Raw genomic sequence first — 20870 nt, 5'->3', positions numbered from 1 at the left:
CATTGTAAATCTACTGACAGCTTAACTTTCACTCTCTGATGGCTCTTGCAGTAGGCATAAAGATGTTATACCTCATCTGTAAAAGCATATTACAGTAGAGTAGTGATGTAATTGTCTCATTACTGTGACTAGGGATGTCACACTAGACGTTAATAGGAAAAGATAAGACATTCCTAAATAGTAACTGCAGGCTTTCGTGTGGTACACATCAGTAAGTAAGTGCAGTTTAGATCTGGGGTTAAACCTGTAAATGCCTGAAAGCTGTATTTATATGCCTCAGATTTTCGCTTATTGTCTCTAGGGTATACTCACAAATGCCATATTCTAGTACTGGCAAGTACTCGGTTATTAGCGTACAGTTAAGTCTGAGGTCATATAAAAGACCTGCAGTCCGTGCTTTGATCACAGGTTTGCTGGAAAGCACAACAACATACTCAAAAGAGCCAATAGTTCTAGCTTTAGTGTGAAGATGCATGCAAACACAGAGATGTAGAAATATAATTTCATTCAATATCACCATAATGCTAAATCAACAGGCATTGCCAATATTTGGGGGTGGTGGCTGTGGTAGTATTGGTGGTGGTATAGGTTTGGTGTTGGCGGTATTCATGATGGTGGTAATGTTACTATTGGCAATAATATTGGTGGTGAGGTTACAATTAGTGTTGGTATGGATAGTTATGTGGAATTGGTGGTGATGGTGTTGGTACTGGCATTGGTGGCAGTATTGGTGGTAGTGGTATTAATTATTTTAATGATGGGTGGTGTTTGTGTTATTGGTGGCATTGGTTGAGGTGTGATGGTGGTGGTGTTATATAGGTGAAATTATTATTGTTGTTATGGCATTGTGGTAATGGTGCTTGTGGTATTGGGTTTCGTGTCATTGGTGGGTATGCGAAATTGGTGGAATACTGGTGGGAAAATTGTGGTAGTGATACTGGTGTTGGTGGTGGTGGCATTGGTGGTGATACTGGTGTGACTGTGGTGGTATCATTACTAGTTGTGGTATTAGTGGTTATAATTATGGCACTATGGTATTGATGGTGGTGACATTGGTGCTCCTGGCATTAATGTTATTGGTAGTAGTGGTGGTTGTAATGGTGGTGGCATTGGTGACATTACTGGTGTTGGTGGTAGCACTTGTGGTGTTATTGATGGAATTGGTGATGTTGTGATACTGGTCAATGTGTGGTATGTGGTTGTTGTGTGGTATTGGAGGTGGCTTGAGATTGGTGTTGGTATAGTATAGTTGGTTGTGGTATTGTAGTTGGTGGTGGTGTTGTATTAGTTCTGGTGATGTATTATTCTTGGTGGTGGTAGTGGTATTGATATGGTGGTGGGATTGGTGGGTGACAGTGTTGGTGGTACTGCTGATGGTGATATTGATATGTGCACCGGTAGTGGTATTACATGTGTGAGATAAACACATAAATGTGACAGTTTGATTGATAAGTGTCCTTTTTAAATGTGGAATAGTCTGTCATTAATTGCAATAAATTGCAATGCGTTGACTACATAGGATGTGTTCAGACACAACAAACACCCATTAGCATGAGGTAAGACAGAACTATGCCTTATAAAATTTGCACAAAGGCCTGGAGTTTGTCAGTAACAAGAGCTGAACGCTCTACCTATAGTGCGGGCATTAAGAAAATGGTGAGGAAAGTAGAAATCTTTCACTTTTTGATCTTGAAAATTCTGTTCACATATTTAAAAATGTGTTAATGACAGCAGATAATGTTCAAAAGATTTCAACAATTTGCACATCAAACATAATACATGATACTTCTTTTAAGAAGCGGAAACAGATAAATGGGGTAACCTAAGAAAGGCCTTTCATTAGGCAGAACTATAAAAAAAAAAATTAACACAACAGGAAACATCTTACGGCACTGTAACAAGGCTCGCCATGGTGGGACCATCACTCCATGGAGCTTGCACACCTCTTCGTAGGATGCCAGAGCTTCACACAGCATTCCATCCTCCAGTCCATGGTGGCAAATGTCATATTTACATGAAGCGTAGAACGGAGCTGGGTCTTCATGCCAGTGGCACTCCGAAAATGGTCCAGAGCGGTTGGTTAGGATATCACAAGATTTATCCCTACCTTGGGGGCTCTGGCACACTGATAGCAGAGGGGCTTCATCGCTACATCTAGAAGGAAACTGACATTAGTTGAAACCCCATACAAATATTTTAAAATGCTACATTTAAGCAGCAACATTTTTTGCCGAAATACATTTGCACATTAGATGCGTTTCAGAATGTGAAATGTTCTCAATAAATGTCTCTTGTTCCAGGGTGAGTTGGAAGTGCTTTAACCTATTAGCAGATATCTAGCTAAGAAGTATGTTTGAAGCTAATAAGTTAGCATTAAATGTGGGTTCCACTTTCAGTTTCTTCACCGAAAGGCCAATCTGTTTATATGCAGAGTTCTCCGCACCTACTGCAGAGTCCCCACAGTCGTAATCTTACTATTAATATTTAGTTTGTGAATACAAAAAAACTAATTCAACTTAAACAAATGTGTACATATACCTTTTTGAATCGGGGCCTTCATGTGGATCTTGCCCAAAATAAAGTTAGCTCCTTGTGTCTTAAGGGATCCTTAAAAACAGGCAAAACATTGCTGTAAAGGATAATAGCTATGGAGAAACTAAGATTTCTGAAATAAAAAATCCATGTTGTTCCATAGGACAATCATGTGCCGCTCTAAGGATTCATTATCTAAAATTCCTATCAATGGGGATATCATTTGTCTGTTATTCAGATTATAAATTATCTATAATATTAAGGTACTTTTGTAACAGTGGTTGTAAATGTAAATGTAGTTGAGCTTATATAGCGCACAGCTACCCGCAGTGGGTTTCCCGGCGCTTGCTTAGGGAACCCGTCCTGGTATTCCCCTGTGAGATAGCAGGGTATCCACAAGGTGAAAGTCAGGCATCCCGCCGCAAGGGGCCGTTGTGGAGATTAAGCAAGCTATTGCCCAGAGTCGCAGAGTGTGAACCCGTGAGTCGAGGAGGCACCGGGGCGAGAATTATTGAGTCCGTGGAATTTTTAGTCCAAGACCCGCCGAGGCGTGGAATTGAACCCTAGTCCAGGACCGATCTCAGCTTCCGGGTCTGCTGCCTCTAACCCCTGAGCCACACTTCTCCTTCTGGTTCACTATTCTCAGATTTCTTTTCTTATTATTAATTTTGACAATAGTGGTATTAGTGTTATTATTACGAGGCATCAACAATCAGAAGACTATGTAAAAAAGGAATTTCCATTTTCAGGGATTCTATTTTTAGCAATCAGTATTAAAATGTATTTCCATAATCTGGTGCCACTAAAATTAGGAACACATACTATGACAAATATCTCAGAACAGGGATCTATGGTACAAGATCTCAATTAGCAGACAGTTTTAAAATCATCATCACTTTTGTCAATTATGTTTGTGATGAATCATTTTAGATACTTGAATTCAGAATTCCAATTTTTCTATTTTAAAACACACGGTATAAATCTGCTTGGCAAAAGCAGGGCTTTTCATTACTTTATGTATGCATTAATTATATTTATTTATTGCCGCAGAATGTTTCAAAGCCAAACTGGTCTACAGGGTTGGTTTGAAGGCAGACTTGTAAGTGTCCATTTGGGACCAATGTACATACAAACAATGGAAGTGTGAATCATCCACACAGTCATCGGGTACTGTGAAAATTGTACATTGATTTGGCCATCCTGGAGTAATGTTGAATCCAGGTGTTCTATACAGAATGAGAATCTTGACAAATTCAGGAATTGTATGCAATAAAGTTTAAAATGTCCTCAAGAAACTTGCCCATAACTGACATACACATTAGCTGATGCCTAAACACTAAAAATAATTGGCAGTACTTCCATCAATTCTGGAATTACGTTCTTTCTAATGCAAAACTGCACACTAATCTACATTAAAGTATGTAATCCTCCACAATCATTTGTAATTCGATTTATTTTTGCTAGTTGTGGCTTGCATACAGGTAGTAATGTTTAGAAGATCTCAATATCAGAAAATGGCAAATTCTCGATTGCTCAGCCAGCATTATAGCCTCCCTATTTAGTGTACTCTAAAAGGCAGCTATGTATAATTTGCATATTTCAAGAAAATGGTGTTTCTGGCTTAAATGGACCAAATAATACTACCACAGATTATGCTGAATTTGCCTTTTCTTGTCACATAATTTGGATACCCCTGCCAATAAAACATTATGTGAGTGGCACTGACAATGGTAATGCGCTGCACTCGTTAGAAACCCATATTTCATATGGAGCTATGAAATATTTTTCATAAGTCATTGTTCCTTGTGAAATTTGGGGTTTATACCACTGTATTTTGTGCAATAAACACACCCAAACATGTACTATATAGAGGATTACTGACCTTTAAGTGTGTCTTTATTTCATTGCCTTTCTATGTTGTTTTAATCTGCACTTCATTCACCTGCCATATATTCATTATACCACTTATACAACTGTAAAAGTTTTAGAAAAAGTAGGTCGCCTTTATGTCCTCATCAAAATTTTCAACTCATTCATTTGCATTTCTGTTAATATTCAAGGTCTCCCTCAATACATTATTCTTTAAAATTCCCCAAACAGTCTTATAGGCTGGACATTAAGTTAGTCACCAATACATATTTGTTTTATTACTGTCATTTCATAACATACAAGATGGGCAATCCATCCTCAGCGTTCAATCCCATTGGTTTTTTAAATTCCAATCCAGTTATGTGTTGGACTCCAGCTTCCTCAGTTCAAGAATTCAATCAACTCCATTTAGATATTTTTCCATCCCATCTATCACAAAAATGTTAACATTTGTCTTCTATTTTCATGAGAGTCTTGATAATGGTTAGCCACTGCATATGACATAGCTCATTGTAATGATTGTGCTCCCCACATATCTATTGTAGTACAGCAATATTCCAGAATGAAAGAAATGTATCAGAAGTACATTATTATTTTTTTCAATCATTTTCTTGTGAATAACTAAAAGAACAGTATATCCTTTCCTATTTGTTCTACATTTTCACATTTTGCGTTTGCCACACCTATAGTAGCCATTTTCCTTTTGGATCACATCCTGTTCTTAATACTTGCTAAATGGTTATGTACCTATTTGTGTGTTCGATATGTTATTCGTGGTCCTGATCTACTTTTTTTACTAATCACAGGATTCAAAAATCCTGATTGTATATAATGGTTAACCTAAGTTTATTGCTTCCCAGAGAATCCTCTAATCCTTTTGCTCTTGTTTTGATATATAGATGTTCCCTCTCTTTAGTTTGGACTTTTGTCCCCATTTGTTTGAGTCCCTTCTGTGGATCGCTCTGTGTCTAAAGCGATTCAACATTATATTGTTTTCTTCAGCATAGCTATCTTCAGTTGAAAAATTACTCTTGGCCATTAAGCGTTCCACATTTTGAATACTCTATTGAAGGGCTAGATGATGATGACTGATACCTTGCAAAACATTGTTGCCAGCCATGCTTTTTCAACATAGTTTGATTTCGTTCTTTTCATGTTTTACCTTCACTCTTACGTCTAGAAACCTTATAGACACTTTTACAAAACGTTAATTTTAGTTGTTTTCTATTTAGGATCTCAATGAACTTTATTGCTGAAAATTCATCACCTTTCCATACCGCAAAGAGATTATCTGTGTTGTGCAACCATAATTTGGCATGCTTTATGCACAGTTCAAAATCACCTGCCCACAGTACCTGCCCCTTCCACCAGCCCATTAGAAACCTTGCCTTGCTGGGAGTGAAGCAGGTGCCCACAGCTGTTCCTCTCAGTTATCTGTACAGTTCTTCACCAGGTAAAAAATATTGTTCTCTAAGTAACATCTGATTAGTTTCAACGGGATATCTGTATGTTCCTTAAGGCAGATGTGCTGCATTTCCATATAGTAACCACATGTTTTTCTACTATCTTTATGATTGATGCTTGCGTACAGCGATTTTACTTGAATCCTAATCATTGTTCAATCTAGCTTCTAATGTAAATCATGAATCTTACAGATAAAATCAGTGCTATCTTACACATATGATGATATTTCCTATATATGCGGGGAAAGGAAATGATCAGCATATTACACTGCATTTTTCTGTGTACTTCCAATGGCAGAAACTAATGATCTACCCTTGCAATGCATGTTATCATTATAGACATTTGGATGCATTAGGAATGCTGGTATTCTCAGGGAATCAGTGTTCTCTCTCTCGCTCTCTCTCTCTCTCTCTCTCTCTCTCTCTCTCTCTCTCTCTCTCTCTCTCTCTCTCTCTCTCTCTCTCTCTCTCACACACACACACACACACACACACACACACACAAAAATCAACAATGATCACTCTATGGGAGAAGAGTCCATTGAAAAGCCACTTTCCTTGTGGCAATTGTAATGTTTTTGCACTACCAACTGCCAACAAAAAGGTCACTCTATGCAGGTGTTAGACCATGGTACCACTAATTGTGACACAGCTTATGTGGTGTACAAGATAAAGCATCCATGTGGTCCGTGCAGGATTGGTTTAACAACATGCAAGATCAAGCTGTATATTTAGGAGCATATCAGTATGATATGATTCCGAAGATCTTTGACTAAGTTGGTAAGCCATTTTTGTGAAATTATGCACCTGCCTACTGATTTAGAAGAGATTCTACGTCAACATATGCCCATTTCCACTTTTCAGGCAGAAAAAGTATTACATAAAAAAGAGGATAGGTTTTGGTGAAGCAACTGACACATATGACCTAAACAAATCAATCAAACCGAATCAAATATCACAATCATAACGCAGTGTGGTGTCCTGGAATAGATTAGTTATTCAATTTCCCAATTGTCTCAACAACCTTCCTGGTGTCTGGTATCACTGCTTTTTAAGTTGAATTATGGCTATTCATTGGCCCACACTTTCCTTGACTACCAAGACTATTCTTTTTTATAATATATTTTCTTAAATTTTTCTGGATAAGAATATGTGAACACGTGGCTACAAACCTTGATAGGATACTATGCCGTGTTTAGGTGGAGGTGAATATTTGGCAATTATTCCATCAGTAAGCGTTCATCCTCTATTTTTCTGTTATCTTTTCAGTCTGTAGACTATTGAGTGGACCGTTTGTAGATCACATGTATGATTAGTTACATAGACCACTCCCGGGTTGCGCGTCTTCGTGTTATTACTTGTCACGCTGTAGACACAATTGGCACAGTGGCCTGACCTGTGGTATTTTTCAGCAAAAGGATATATACCTAGGCCGAATTATAACAGTTCTGTACTGCGTCTTCCGCGGCTTAAGGATCTTCAGCCAAGAGACTTCTTTTGTATAAGGTATGCAGCCTTTGCGTTATCCACAGTTACCTAACACCCTGGCCCATTAATAAGTCCCTTGATATTTGGGTACGTTTAAAGCTTCTTATGTTTGTGCTACTGCTTTTATTTGATGATGTTCTTTGTTGATTAGAACACTTTTTAAGAGACAAGCATCTAATTACAACATTTCTTACTTCTCATTTCAAATCACTCAAGTCCTTTGACATTCCTTGTGTTTTGCTGGGCAAATAAATATTCAATTGTTTCTGCTATTGAATGGTGAAGCTGTTTACACTCTTTTAAAATTTACAAACAAGTGTAAGCGCTCCATGAATTTCCCCTATAGTAAAAAAACATACATTTGGTTGCCTGGAAGACAAAATTGAACTACACTCCGGTAGACCCAGTGTGTCTTCCTCCACTTGGGTCCAGGTCCATATACTAATCTATGTATCTATTTTCACGCTCTCATGGGCATTTTTACAAGCCCCCTGTGCTTCCGGTGCAACACTTTTAATATGGGAAAATGTGACATACCGGCGGCGCAAGGAGCTTGTAAATAAGCCCCTCAGTGTTCTATACGGGTGGGGTTCATTCCTAAGAAATTCTTGTTATTGTGCTAAATATCTGCAGGCCAAACTGGGTATTTATCACATAATCCTCATATTATACACCAAAAAGGCAAAACAGGGAGGTATGTATCACATCAGATACATTCCGACTCCAGATTTTATCAGATGATAAATATCACGCCAATTACTCGGCCACTCGTACCGAGGGCCCAAGTGATACGTTTAGCTATTTCCAGTCCTTTTCCATACTTCCCATCATTAGGGTCTTTAGAGGGTTGAGTTAAAATTAACAATTCCCTCCCATAAATATTAGACCTCCCCTTAGTATGGAGCGAGCACCAATGATGAGAAGCGTGGGCTCAGTATTATTTCATTCTGTGGTTCCTTTTTGTTGCTCCTGTGAGCAGTCTTCTCTCCATTTTGTGGATCTCTCTCAGTCCACAACCTTAAAGTAGCATTCATTCTGTTATATAAAAAATTAGCCAAAGATGTATCTAACAGATACAGTTGAGTAGATGCAATCTGTGACACAATGTTAGTTTCTGTGATAAAGAGAATTTCTTTAGCAAGATTGTTGTTTGGCTGCGGCCTAATATTTGTATCATAGTGAGCGTGAAGGGTGCCTCAGTATTTAGGCCTCTTGACTCTCTTGTTTGCAAAATTCAGATGTCAGATGACCCATTTTATGAAAAGATGTATCCATGTGCCCACACTCCAGTTATTCTTAGCATCAAGTACCTCTTGCTTTTAATATTTGCATGAATATGGACATAGGGCAGTGCTTAATTTGAGCAGGTGATTTCGGGTGCAAGGCACTGGTACTTAATCATCAACACCTGCTCTTATAGTGCAAACTTGAACAAAGTTTTGGAGCGCTTGTTATGAGCACCAGTTAAGGATCCCTTGATTTTTTGTATGCACAGGGAGATTAAGTGATTAGCCCAGAATTACAGGATGTTGAGCCCATGCCAAGACTAGAATCAAGTTACCCAGCGCCAAAGTTGTCAGCTATCGTCATTTCGCCACATCCTTTCCCCATTTGTAGGGTTTCATGGTTAGTAGTAGGTTCTGGTAGAGGTAGTGCTAATAGGAGCAATGGGCTGGTGCAAGCTGCCTCCTGAGGAGAGCCCTAACACTTATTTCCCCCCAAATTAACCACTGACCCAGAGCCTAAACTTTACTGAAACACACAATCACTGAATGATGTCATCAGTGATGTCATCAGTTATGTCATTTGAGATGTCATCAGTGGTGTCATCAGTGATGTCACTGACCATGCCATGAATGATGTAACATGTGACATCATGAGCAATGCATTGCGGGGGCGCAAGTTAAAGTTAGCTGAACTAACTATAACAGTGGAATTTCTATGGTTTTGTACAAGTGAAATGTCCAGCTAACTATAACGTCCCTGAAACCTATGGTTTTTTCAGTGAATTTTAAAGTTTTTTAAATGCTAATTTCTAACTGTAACATCTGTAAAACCTATGTTTTTTTCAGTAAATTTCAAAGGTTATATAAATGCAAATTTCTAACTACAATGTCCCTGAAACCTATATTGTTTTTAAGTATGTTTTAAAAAGACGTGCATACTTTTTGTAGTGAAAAACGAACTCCAAAAGTAAGCTATCATAAGTTATAATTTAACAATGTTTAAAACTTAATTAGCAGTAATTAACATATGATTGTGGAAAAAGTGTGACGCAGCAGCTATGATACCTGTCTTCGAACAACACCGTTCACAGTTTGATTCCTGGCTCCAGCAGCACGTTAGCCCACCACTTTGTCACTGTGGGTAACACCTTGCTTAATCTTCCCAACGCCCCCGAGCACCGGCACACCTTTCCGGGGGTACCTGTACGCTTTACAAATGCTGGTATTTTTGTAATTCAAAAACATAGGACCACATGCATCAAAGCAAAAACCGGTCGCAAACGGGCAGATTCCCTGCCCTTTGGCGACCGGTATTTTTACATTTGGGATGTATCATCCCAAAGGCAAAAATTGCAATTTAAGTAATCACTAAATTGTGATTACTCAAATTGCCATTGCATTTAAGGAATCGCAAATTGAGATTCCTTAAATGCAATGCATTAAAGTAAAAAAACTAGCGATTTTGCTAATAGGTGGAGCAAATTACCATAAAGTTGAACTTCATGGTAATTTGCCAAAACTTAGAAAAATGCACTAAAGTGCATTTTTCAAAGTTCCATTTTACACACACACACATGCCCTTGGGCATGTGTGTGTGCAAAATGTATTCATATGCAGATTTCAGGGGTGCAACAGGGTATCCTTTTGACACCCTGGCACCCTTGAAATTGCATTCTCAATTTGCGATTCTCTAATTGAGAATTGCAAATTGAGAATGTCTTCCCATTCATTCCTATGGGCCTCTAGGCCTATAGGAATGAATTGTGAGGTATTCCTTAATTGTGACTTGCAATTTGCAAGTCGCAATTAAGGAATGTTTAGAAATTGCTATTTGTTTTGCAATTTCTTCATGCATAGCCTTTTGCTATTCCTTATTAGCGAATCCTTACTGACCATGTCATGAGTGATGTAATATGTGACATCATCACCAGTGCATTGCGGGCGCACAAGTTATAGTTAGCTCAACTACCTATAACAGGCGAATTTCTCTAGGTTTATATGAGTCAAATGTTTAACTAACTATAACGTCCCTGAAACCTATGTTTTTTTCGGTGAATTTCTAAGGTTTTTTAAATGCCAATTCCTAACCACAACGTCTGTAAAACCTAAGGTTTTTTCAGTGAATTTTGAAGGGTTTTTAAATGTTAATTTCATATTTTATTGTTTATAAAACCTATAATTTTTCTATTATATTTTTAAATATTGTGGAACTCTATTATACTTCTTTTTTTAACTTTAAAAATTATGTAATGTTTTATATCTTCCCCAAAAAAACGTTATATCAAAAAAACAAATGTGTGTTACACAATGCCCCTAGTGTGTGTGTGTGTGTGTGTGGGTGTGTGCGTGTGTGTGTGTGTGTGCACATTATTGTGCTGCACATCAGCCTGGGTATTGGTGGCTCTAAGAAGTATCATCAGCCAGGGGCAGAGTGCACATCCTAGATCACATGTGAGAAACAGTAAACAGTAATCTGTAGATTTGTATTGCTGTACGTTTTGTTGACAGGCTTTACCAATATAGTAGTGTGTTATATGTGAGACTTTCAGATTCACGTTTGACATACATTGCTTGACGTAGCTTTACTGCTGATCCCCCCTCCATCTGAGCACATTCATATGTGTACACTACGCAATAGCAATACTTTCAATAATACCGCACACCATTGACATGCATGTCTGCACATATCCACAACCTTGACAATGACATGTGATGTTCGCCATTTAATCTTTTTGAACAGCATCTCATTAGCGATAGTTGCTGCCCTCCCAATACATGCTACATTAATGTAAATAGCGCATTCTGCGACGTCAAAACTGCAAACGAAACACACATAAAACACTTCCTGGCCAGGCAGGAACTGAGTAACGCCCAGATCCCATGAACAATTATTCACACCCCTACGCTAGCCTGGCATATGCAAGCCCTGTCCACTGTGCGTATGTCTAAATAGGATAACCACAACGCCACATTCCCAGTTCTTCCACACTGCCTCTGGTGATATTGCCTCATCCATCTCGCATATCACAATGCGCAATCAAAAAAAGGGATCCATGAGGTGTACACCATCCTGCCAATCAACACTGGTTCTAAATTGTGAACCCTACTGCCCGTCATGTTTCCAAAGGAATCCATGAGGTGTACACCATCCTACAATCAACCCTGCAACTGAATTGCGAACACTGCTGCCCGTAGTGTTTGCGCACACAACAATGACAGCAGGTGAGCAGTGGGGCCTGGGTGCACAGCTGCTCCAATTGAGCGCGGTGCTGCGGGAGGGGTGGGCTGCATCAGCCTGAGTGCGCCGGTGCGAACAAGCGAAGTTGCCCTGCGTAATGATGTGATCTCTGACCTCATTCAGTCACATCTCTGTCTCATTTTAAAGACCTGCTGGACCGTACTATAGGCCTGAGCCAGCGGGCAGCGATGCCCTACAGTCACGTGGCGTTGGCTTTCAGTGCACTATAGGGAGCTCATCTCATTACTAAGTGTACATGCACACAGGCTTCCGCCACTGCATTGCATGCGCACATTATGCTTCTAACATGCGATCTGTTCCTTTGCATGTGAACCTTGGTATAACATATTATTATTTAATCTTCTGTATTGTTGTGCATTCCAACTTCTCTTTGCACCACGATTATCACTAACAGTTGGTAGATCGTATTTCAAAAACGAAGGATGCACCCAACTGGTGTTTTCTATTAACCTTGAAATAAACCTTCATTTACCGCCAGACGTTTCCACCATCAAATTATTTCTCCCTTTTCAGACACTGAATTGATTGAGCCAAAATGGGCGGAGCGGGTGCTCACCCCGTCATGATGCCCTCGGCATTCTGACGCCTTCCATCGTGGTATCAAGACATCGTCCCCGACCGGAGACCTGCTCTTCCACCCTACAAAGGTACCCCGGAGTCGAAGCTTGCTCCGGCACGTCATTGGACACACCGGTGATGTCAGGTGAGCAGTAAAGCCTCGGTGTGCAGGACCTACAATTGAGCACAGTGCGGGGAAGGTGTTGGGGTACATCACCCTGGGTGCACAGGTGCAGACAATCGATGATCCCGTAGCTAATAATGTAATCTCTGGCCTCATGCATATGTTTCATTTTAAGGACTTGCTAGATCACACTCTTTGCCGCGGACCCCAGCGTCCTAGACAAATGGGTTACGGGACGTAAACACCGAGGGCTAGGTGCAGTAGGCCGACTCTCTGTCTCTTCCTCCCTCTGTTCTTTTGACTCTCCCTCCCCTTCTCCCTTCCACCCGCACCCTCTCCCTCCCATTCTCACTATCTTCCTTTCATTCGGACTACTTTTCTTTTCCTCATCCACATGGCACACATACTTATGTTTCATTTTTGTCTTTCAGGTTTTGTACGCTGCTTCCGGAGGAGTCTCACCCACGTATTTCATGTTATACTGTTGTTTGTTCTAATAAACTTGTGTTTCCATTTATTTGTGTTGTTTTAATAAAGGTTATTTTTTTTCTCCAATAAATATTTTAGTGTATATGTCTTCTTTTTCTGACAACATTTGTCTGTAGTTTATTGTGAAAATCGTCTGTTCATAGGAGGTTATAAAGGAAAACATTTGTAATTTTGCAGTGCACTTACCAAATATAAACCAACATTACATAAACGAAGCCTGCGTAATTCTACAACTGCAAGGGTTCTATGCGTGTATCACTTTATAACACCACTAGCAGCCCATCCCGAAGTTGTCCGGGTATGAAATAGAATGTGTTTAATGTGTGTATTTGGCAAGGGCAATTTATTTTAAAATCTCGCGGTAGACAAAAAATTTTGTTTCATTAGAATAGGGACGGAGAAGGCCCAGCTGCAGCCCTGGTTGAAGTTAGCAGGCGTGTGTAATTGGCGTAGTGATCCGCCACCTGAGCCCAGCTACAGCCCTGGTTGATGTTAGCAGGCGCGTGTAATGTCGTTGAATGAGAGAGTTTTCAGCCGCGGGTAAATCCGTTTAATGAGAGAGTTGAGTGACAGCGAGTAGGAGAGGCTGCAGTAATTGTCCCCGCAGACACGCTCATTTGCGTGTTCCCCCGCTTGAGGCCCAGATGCAGGCCTGTTTGATGTTAGCAGGCGCGTGTTCCCCCGCTTGAGGACCAGCTGCAGCCCTGGTTGATGTTATCAGGCGCGTTTAATTAGTGTACTGATCTGCCCCCTGAGCCCGACTAGAGCCCTGGTTGATGGTAGCAGGTGCGTGTAATTTCGTTGAACGAGAGAGTTCAGTAACAGCACGCAGGAGAGGCTGCAGTAACGTTACTTACCAGGCCTCCGGGTGAACGCATTTGTCACACCCCCAGCACATGGCCACAGCAGACGATCTTCTGATTAATGTATGATCCACATGGCATAAAGGGCGGAACGTAGCACACGCCCCCAGAGTTTCTCACGCCCCCAGCATGTCACGCCCCCAGCGTGCCCCTTGATGCTGCGCAGCAACATAATTGGCGATTGTATGTACGACTCGCATGGCATGACCCCCAGCGTTTGTCACGCCCCCAGCACACGCCCACAGCACAACGCAGACACGCCCACAAGGGACAACTTTGCTGTCACAGTTCTTTTACCTTTTAAATGGCCTAACGGCTAAGGCGCTCGACCTCGGACCTGGGGATCTGGGTTCGAGTCTTGGAAACGACGCCAAACATCCTGTGATTTTGGGCAAATCACTTAATCTCCCCGTGCCTAACAAAAATGAATGTGTGTCCTCATGTAACGTAACTGGTGCAATGGAAAGCGCTCTGATACCTGATTCAGTTCGGTTTGCGCTATATAAAACTCTTCAAAAAAATATATATATGGTGGCCGTCTGCATAGCCTATGTCCTTCTGCTGCAACTGCCCTTTCCTACGCTGTATTGGGCGTTGTGATTGGTGCTGTGGTTACTGAGATTACCCGCCTCAAAGGTTTGGGCTCTCTTTATAATATTAGTATGGATGAGTACTGTCCGGATGTATGACATTACAACGCATGCTTTTACCATGCATGCCTTTACAACGCATAGAGCTTTGGGGTGCTGGATAGTGAATAGTTTAATTTACTATTCCAACTCCAGTCCCCGTGGATAGTAGGGAAGGTGTTGGATAGTAAATTAAATCTATTCCCTATCCTAGAGCGCCCCCCAGCGTAATACGTTGTAATGGTTTGCGTTGTGAAAGTTGCCTCGAAAAGGCACTGCGTGGTAAAAGTTGCGCTGTAAAGGATGTTTCCTGTACTGTCCGTGTGATTACAGAACCAATAAGGCGCTGCCTAGGACCACCGAGGCTTCAGAGACTGGCGAGGCCCACCCTGCATTTTTAAGTAAAGCCCCGGAGGGTGGCGATTCACGGACTTCAGTTGGCCTCGAAGGCCGCCGAACAATTAGTAAACAATACCCGGGAAGGTGGCGATCCCCTAGGCTACGAAACGTCTCTGTGCCCTTCCACGCCTAATTTACATGTGACATTAACATCCCCAGTCCTACAGAGACCCCGCAATATAATACTAGGATTAGCCACGGAACATTACCCACCAGGAGCCTCATTTAGATCAACGAGTGAGACCCCGTTTTTTTTTTCTGCATTTTTACCATCCGGATCCTCTCTATTAAAGTGATACAAGGTTTTCCTCCCCTTGCTTCAACTAGTCAAACTACAATTTGCTATCACAGAGTGGAAGCCTTGCACCCGCCCTCTAATACCAAACATAAATGCCCCGCGGATGCACACCCCGAGACATTGTATGAGCTGCACCTGGGAGGTCGCGCTCCCTAGGACCATGAGGCATTGGTTAGTAATAACTCATACTAACACTACTCACACATGTGTAGTACAGCGACCAGAGTGTAGTGAAGAGGCAGAGGAAGTGCAAAATCTAAAAATATAAATACTACCAGAGGTCGGATGACATAGTTCAATGAGCCGATGACCCTGGGATGAGTAGAAACAGCTACACGAAGAAAACGGGTCTTCAGCACAACGCAAACAACTTTGAAATATTGGTGAGTGCTGCCTTCTTTTTACCTTCTCCCGCTTATCAACAAATATATGTAGTAAAGAGGCAGACAGCAGTGGATCCCATAAGTAGATTTATTGCAGGGAAACAAGACACCTTAAACACCCACCAACAGGAGCAGACAGCAAGGCAACCGTCTTCTCCAGCACCGTGTACAAACTCCCCAAGTTTCCCCTCATGACATCCCTACATTCTAAAATTACATACTTACATTCCAGTAGAATTACATACTAACATTCTACTATGTCTTACATTGGAATTCTACACAGAGCACCTGACTTTACAGCAATGAGCCGGGTACACCTTTCCCTCTTTTTTTTCGTCTTTGAATCTTATGGTGTTTTCCACACAAAAGGGTAGGGTGTTAAAATATCGATTACAAAAATATAGCTGACATAAATATAGTTGTAAAAATATCGTTTACAAAAATATCGACACCCTATACTTAAACAGGTAAGTACATAAATATCTACTCAAAAATATCGTTGTAATTAATATAGATGTAAAAAATATCGACTTTTTAAATTATTTAAAATTACATGAAATAATAAATAAATATAAGTACTATTAACAAAATACATTACATTACTTTCATTTTTTAACTATTTAAAACAAATTAACTACACTTTTTCATTATAAACTTAATAAATGTGTACATATACATATATTTTACACATTACTTTCTATAACAACAATAATACATACATATAATTAAAATATACAATATATTATTAGTTAAAACATTTGATAGCGTAGGTGTAAAAATTACTATTCCCACTCCAGAGGGTGCAACAGTAGGGAAAGCGTTGGATAGCGTAGGGGTAAAAATTACTATTCCCACTCCAGGGGGTGCAACAGCAGGGAAAGCGTTGGATAGCGTAGGAGTAAAAATTACTATTCCCACTCCAGAGGGTGCAACAGTAGGGAAAACGTTGGATAGCGTAGGGGTAAAAATTACTATTCCCACTCCAGAGGGTGCAACAGTAGGGAAAGCGTTGGATAGCGTAGAGGTAAAAATTACTATTCCCACTCCAGGGGGTGCAACAGTAGGGAAAGCGTTGGATAGCGTAGGAGTAAAAATTACTATTCCCACTCCAGAGGGTGCAACAGTAGGGAAAACGTTGGATAGCGTAGGGGTAAAAATTACTATTCCCACTCCAGAGGGTGCAACAGTAGGGAAAGCGTTGGATAGCGTAGGGGTAAAAATTAATATTCCCACTCCAGAGGGTGCAACAGTAGGGAAAGCGTTGGATAACGTAGGGGTAAAAATTAATAAATGTATTTAGTCATTTATAAAATAACAAATATTTATTTTTATTTATTTAATCATTAATTAAATAATTAATCAATTAAAATGTAATTAATTTACTACATTTTCACTAAAAAATTCCAGTACACACACCTAAAATTAATTAAAAAATTAACATAATTAATTACATAATTATTATTCAATTAACTAATTGAAATTAATTAACTATTATTTATTACACTATTTATATTCATTTAAAACATTAATTAATCTATTATTTTATTATATTTAAATTACTTCCCACCCTACTCCCCTATAAACCCACAACCCGCTACGGAACTATTAATACAACATAAAATACATTATTAACTAATAAAATACTACAAAATATACTACTTTGACTACAAATACTCATTAAAAACACTACATTACTTATAATTATTTAAAAAACGATATTTTTGTAAACTATGTTTTTGTAAACGATATTTATTACAACTATATTAATGTAATCGATATTACTTACCTGTCTGTCGATATTCTGGTCAGACTATATTTTTGTCTTCGATATTTCTTCCTGTAGATATTTTTGCAGCGATATTTAGGTAAGTCGATATTTTTGCAACGATATTCCCGTTCTGTACCCACAAAAGCATGGGCTATGAACTGGGGGGAGATGACCCACAGAGCACAGCGCCTAAGTACCTGCTCTATTTCTCTCTGTCATGAGTGCTATCTTGCTTCTTTTCTGTCATCCTTTCTCCTTTATCTATCATCACAATTTCTCATCTTCTAGCATCCTACTAAATTGTGCACCTGTGGTTTGGGTGATTATCCTTGCACCATTGGAACACCCTGCCCTTCTTTTTCGCATCGGATCCTGATCACGCCAAATTCTGCCACCAACTAAAGGCTATTCTGTTCAGAACTTTGCTGTTCAGATGCTGCACTTTAGGCACCATCTGCAGGACAGGATCCCTCATCACCATTATACCCTTCAGGGTAACATCTTACTCAAGAAATATATAAATGAATAAGAAATAAAGAGCATATGCTGTGTGTTAGACCCGTCTGCTTCTGAGAGTCCCCTCACCACTATGATTTCTTTTGTTCCCCTGTACCTCCCAAAATTTGTCGCTTTTTATTTGTCTACCAGGACTTTTTATGTGTTGTTTCATGGGGTTAGATGTTCCTTGACGCCCAGTTGCTCACAAGGTTTGTGGCACCTATTTACAAGGCGCCTGGCCCAAACCTGTGGCATTACAAGCTGGGGTTGTCAACCTGTGTAAATGTACTTAAAATGGTGGACACCCTTTTTCCTCATGTGAAGTGACTCCCATTGGAGCCTTCATGAACCCTGGCCTCTTGAGGTTTTGGCGCCCTTTGTTTGACGCGCATTTCTGACAGGAATTCCTTTATTTTCCTCAGGTACACAAAATGGCTGCTCTAGAACCCCAGTACGGTGGCTGTGAGTGTCCTAAATACTCCTCAAGAGTGCCTTGTCATTGTCACCGCCAGAGAAGGTTCTAGAACCTTCTGGCTCGTGCCAGTACCCCAGGGCACTGGCTATATAAGGCCCAGTCCCTGGCGGCCATTTGAGATTGAATGAAGGATTAAGAGATTCCAGACTTGACACCAGATTGACACCTGCCATGTTGACCCCTGAGGTGGCTGGTAGCGCAGGCAGTAGAGCAGCAGAGGGTTGCTGGCGTTGTGTCTGACTGGCGTTCCAGTCAGCTACGTGAGAAGTGATCTAGCGCCTACAGCGCCTGCCCAGCGAGTACCTCATTGCCCCCAAAAGACTGTGGCCAGATTCGTGTGCCTCCCCGCCCCCCGGTGGTGAACTGTGATCGACTTATCGAGTCGCGAGGCGAGAGCAAGTTCGCCGCGACCGCGATCGTTAGCTGTGCCCCCTTCGCGTCAGGTGCCTCTAGAGGGGAGCTCGGACGTCTTCGAGCCCCACCAGCGTAGAGCGCTTCCTGCGCAGATAGAAGGTGAGGTGGTGCGCCGGGGCGGGGAAAGGCCGGCCTTCGTTGGGCGGGACTAGCGTCTCTGCCACTCCCCAGTGCCCGGGAGCTGTAGCTGTGGGCGGGAACCACCCTGTATGCGGAAGTCGGAGGGAGGTCCGTGGAGCCCCTGAGAGCCCCGTCGCTAACGAGAGAAGTGCTGTGCCCGACTGAATCGTATTTTGATTGCAGCCGATGTGAGGTTAGCCCGTTTCTTCATAGTGAATGCAGCGTTGTGAAGGAACTGTGAACCGGCATTCATTTGACTGTGCGCGAAGGTTGTGTGACCTCTCCGGCAGCCCGTTCGTCAGACTAAAGACTTTGAACTGGTGCCGCCTGTGCTCAAGTGGTGCTAAAGCCCGTAGGCGCGCATAGACTTCACCGGCAAAGCAGAGATCCTATCCCGGTGACCGCCGAGTGCAAATGATGTATTTACTGTGTTTCCTTGCCTTCTAGATATACGCGCATACGCCCTGAGTGATTATTAAAGAGTCCCAAACCTTATTTTGTGCTCAGAGAAGCCGTATACCCGGTAATTGAAAACAGCATAAACTGTAAGAGTTATCTTTCCCATTTGAAGCGTATTGCACATGTAATGATTTTAAAGTATTTAATTGGTGGCAGCGATACCAGAAGAAACATGTGGTTGTTTATTTAAATGAACCAATATTTATTCTGATATTTATTCTGATATTTATCCTGATATTTATTGTGATACTCATCCCTGAAGTTATTCTATCTATTAATACTATTTATTACCAGAACTGTATGACCAAAAGAAATGTATATGTGCTTTCCCAGTCAATCCTATTTACAACAAAGAACTTTTATATAAAGGAATCGTATTTTTCTACAGCAGTGGTGTGGTGTCCTTCTTTTTGGTATGGATGTACAAGGAGTTAATATTGGGTCAGAGCCGGCTTAACACTACAGCCTTCACTTGCCTTGTCACTTGAGCCAAGCTACCCCCTTTGTGCTGGGCTTGCCCATCGCAGGTCCAACATAAAATTGGTGCTCAGCGGGTGGGATTGCGAGCCGTGCTTGTTTTGAACCCCATAATAATTCAGTGTGCACCACAGGTACACACCCGGAGTTTTCTCCTAGCGGCCCTCAAATTCAACGTTTTGCTTTTTCCAAATTCTTTCCTGGAGGTGGGTGGAAGTGACCCTCAAAGTTCTTATCCTGGTCACCTACTTCGGGGTGGTGGTCCACACTTTTCACTGACAAGATGGAATTCGAAATGTCAGAGCTGGAGACCTATACTGTGGCACAGCTCAAGGATTTCTGTCAGGAGAGGGGAGTGTTTGTCAGGCGAGGGGCCAAAAGAGAGGAGCTCCGTACTAGTCTGCGAGCATGGGTGGAAGCACACACGGAGGGAACGGTGGAGGAGGAGGAATCGGACAGAGGTACTGTCATTGATAGGACTGCGGAATATCCCCCGGGGGTGGGTGAGATGTCAATCAGCCCCAAGGCAACCTAACGGGAGGGCAGCAGTGTGTCATCGAGAGGGTTGTCAGAAACCGAGTTAGCTGACAGGAGAGAGGAAAGACTGTTAAGGTGGGAAATAGCAAAAATGGAGTTGGAAGAAAGGAGGGAGGGGAGGAGGTTGGAACATGAGTCCAAGCTGGAGATGGAAAGGAAAAGGCTGGAACACGAGTTCAAGCTACGAGAGCTCGAATTCCAGGCCCCTAACATCACTCTGAAGGCTGTCGAGTCAAAGGAATTTGCCAGGGAGCCCAGGCCCCATTTACCCAAGGACGTAGTCGCCAGTTATACCACTGGAGATGACATAGCCAAGTGGCTGGCAGCCTATGAGGTCTCCTTAAGAGCCCATGGGATCCATGAGAAGCATTGGGGTGGTGGATTATACCGGTACATGCCTCCGACAGGTTTTGCCCTATTGGCCCTAGACCGGGAGGAACAGGTTAATTACCCCGCCATGAAGGTGGCGCTCATCAGGAAGTTTGGGTTGACCCCCGAGAAATACCGGCAAAGGTTTAGGGGCAGCCACAAGCTGAGCTCAC

At 41.5% G+C, this 20870-nt stretch overlaps 1 protein-coding gene across 1 annotated transcript in view; it reads right to left on the bottom strand.

Moving 5' to 3' along the window:
- Window positions 1-20870, bottom strand: part of LOC144769637 (alpha-tectorin-like) — a 355087-nt gene that overhangs the window by 168288 nt on the left and 165929 nt on the right. The window contains exon 10 of the mRNA XM_078653811.1: window positions 1889-2154. Coding sequence (XP_078509937.1) covers window positions 1889-2154 — 266 coding nt within the window. The remainder of the gene's footprint in view (window positions 1-1888; window positions 2155-20870) is intronic.

Source organism: Lissotriton helveticus, chromosome 7 (assembly GCF_964261635.1).
Source record: "Lissotriton helveticus chromosome 7, aLisHel1.1, whole genome shotgun sequence".
Classification (NCBI taxonomy): Eukaryota; Metazoa; Chordata; class Amphibia; order Caudata; family Salamandridae; genus Lissotriton; species Lissotriton helveticus.
The sequence above is the reverse complement of the archived record's forward strand: the minus strand, read 5'-3'. Positions and strand labels throughout refer to the sequence as shown.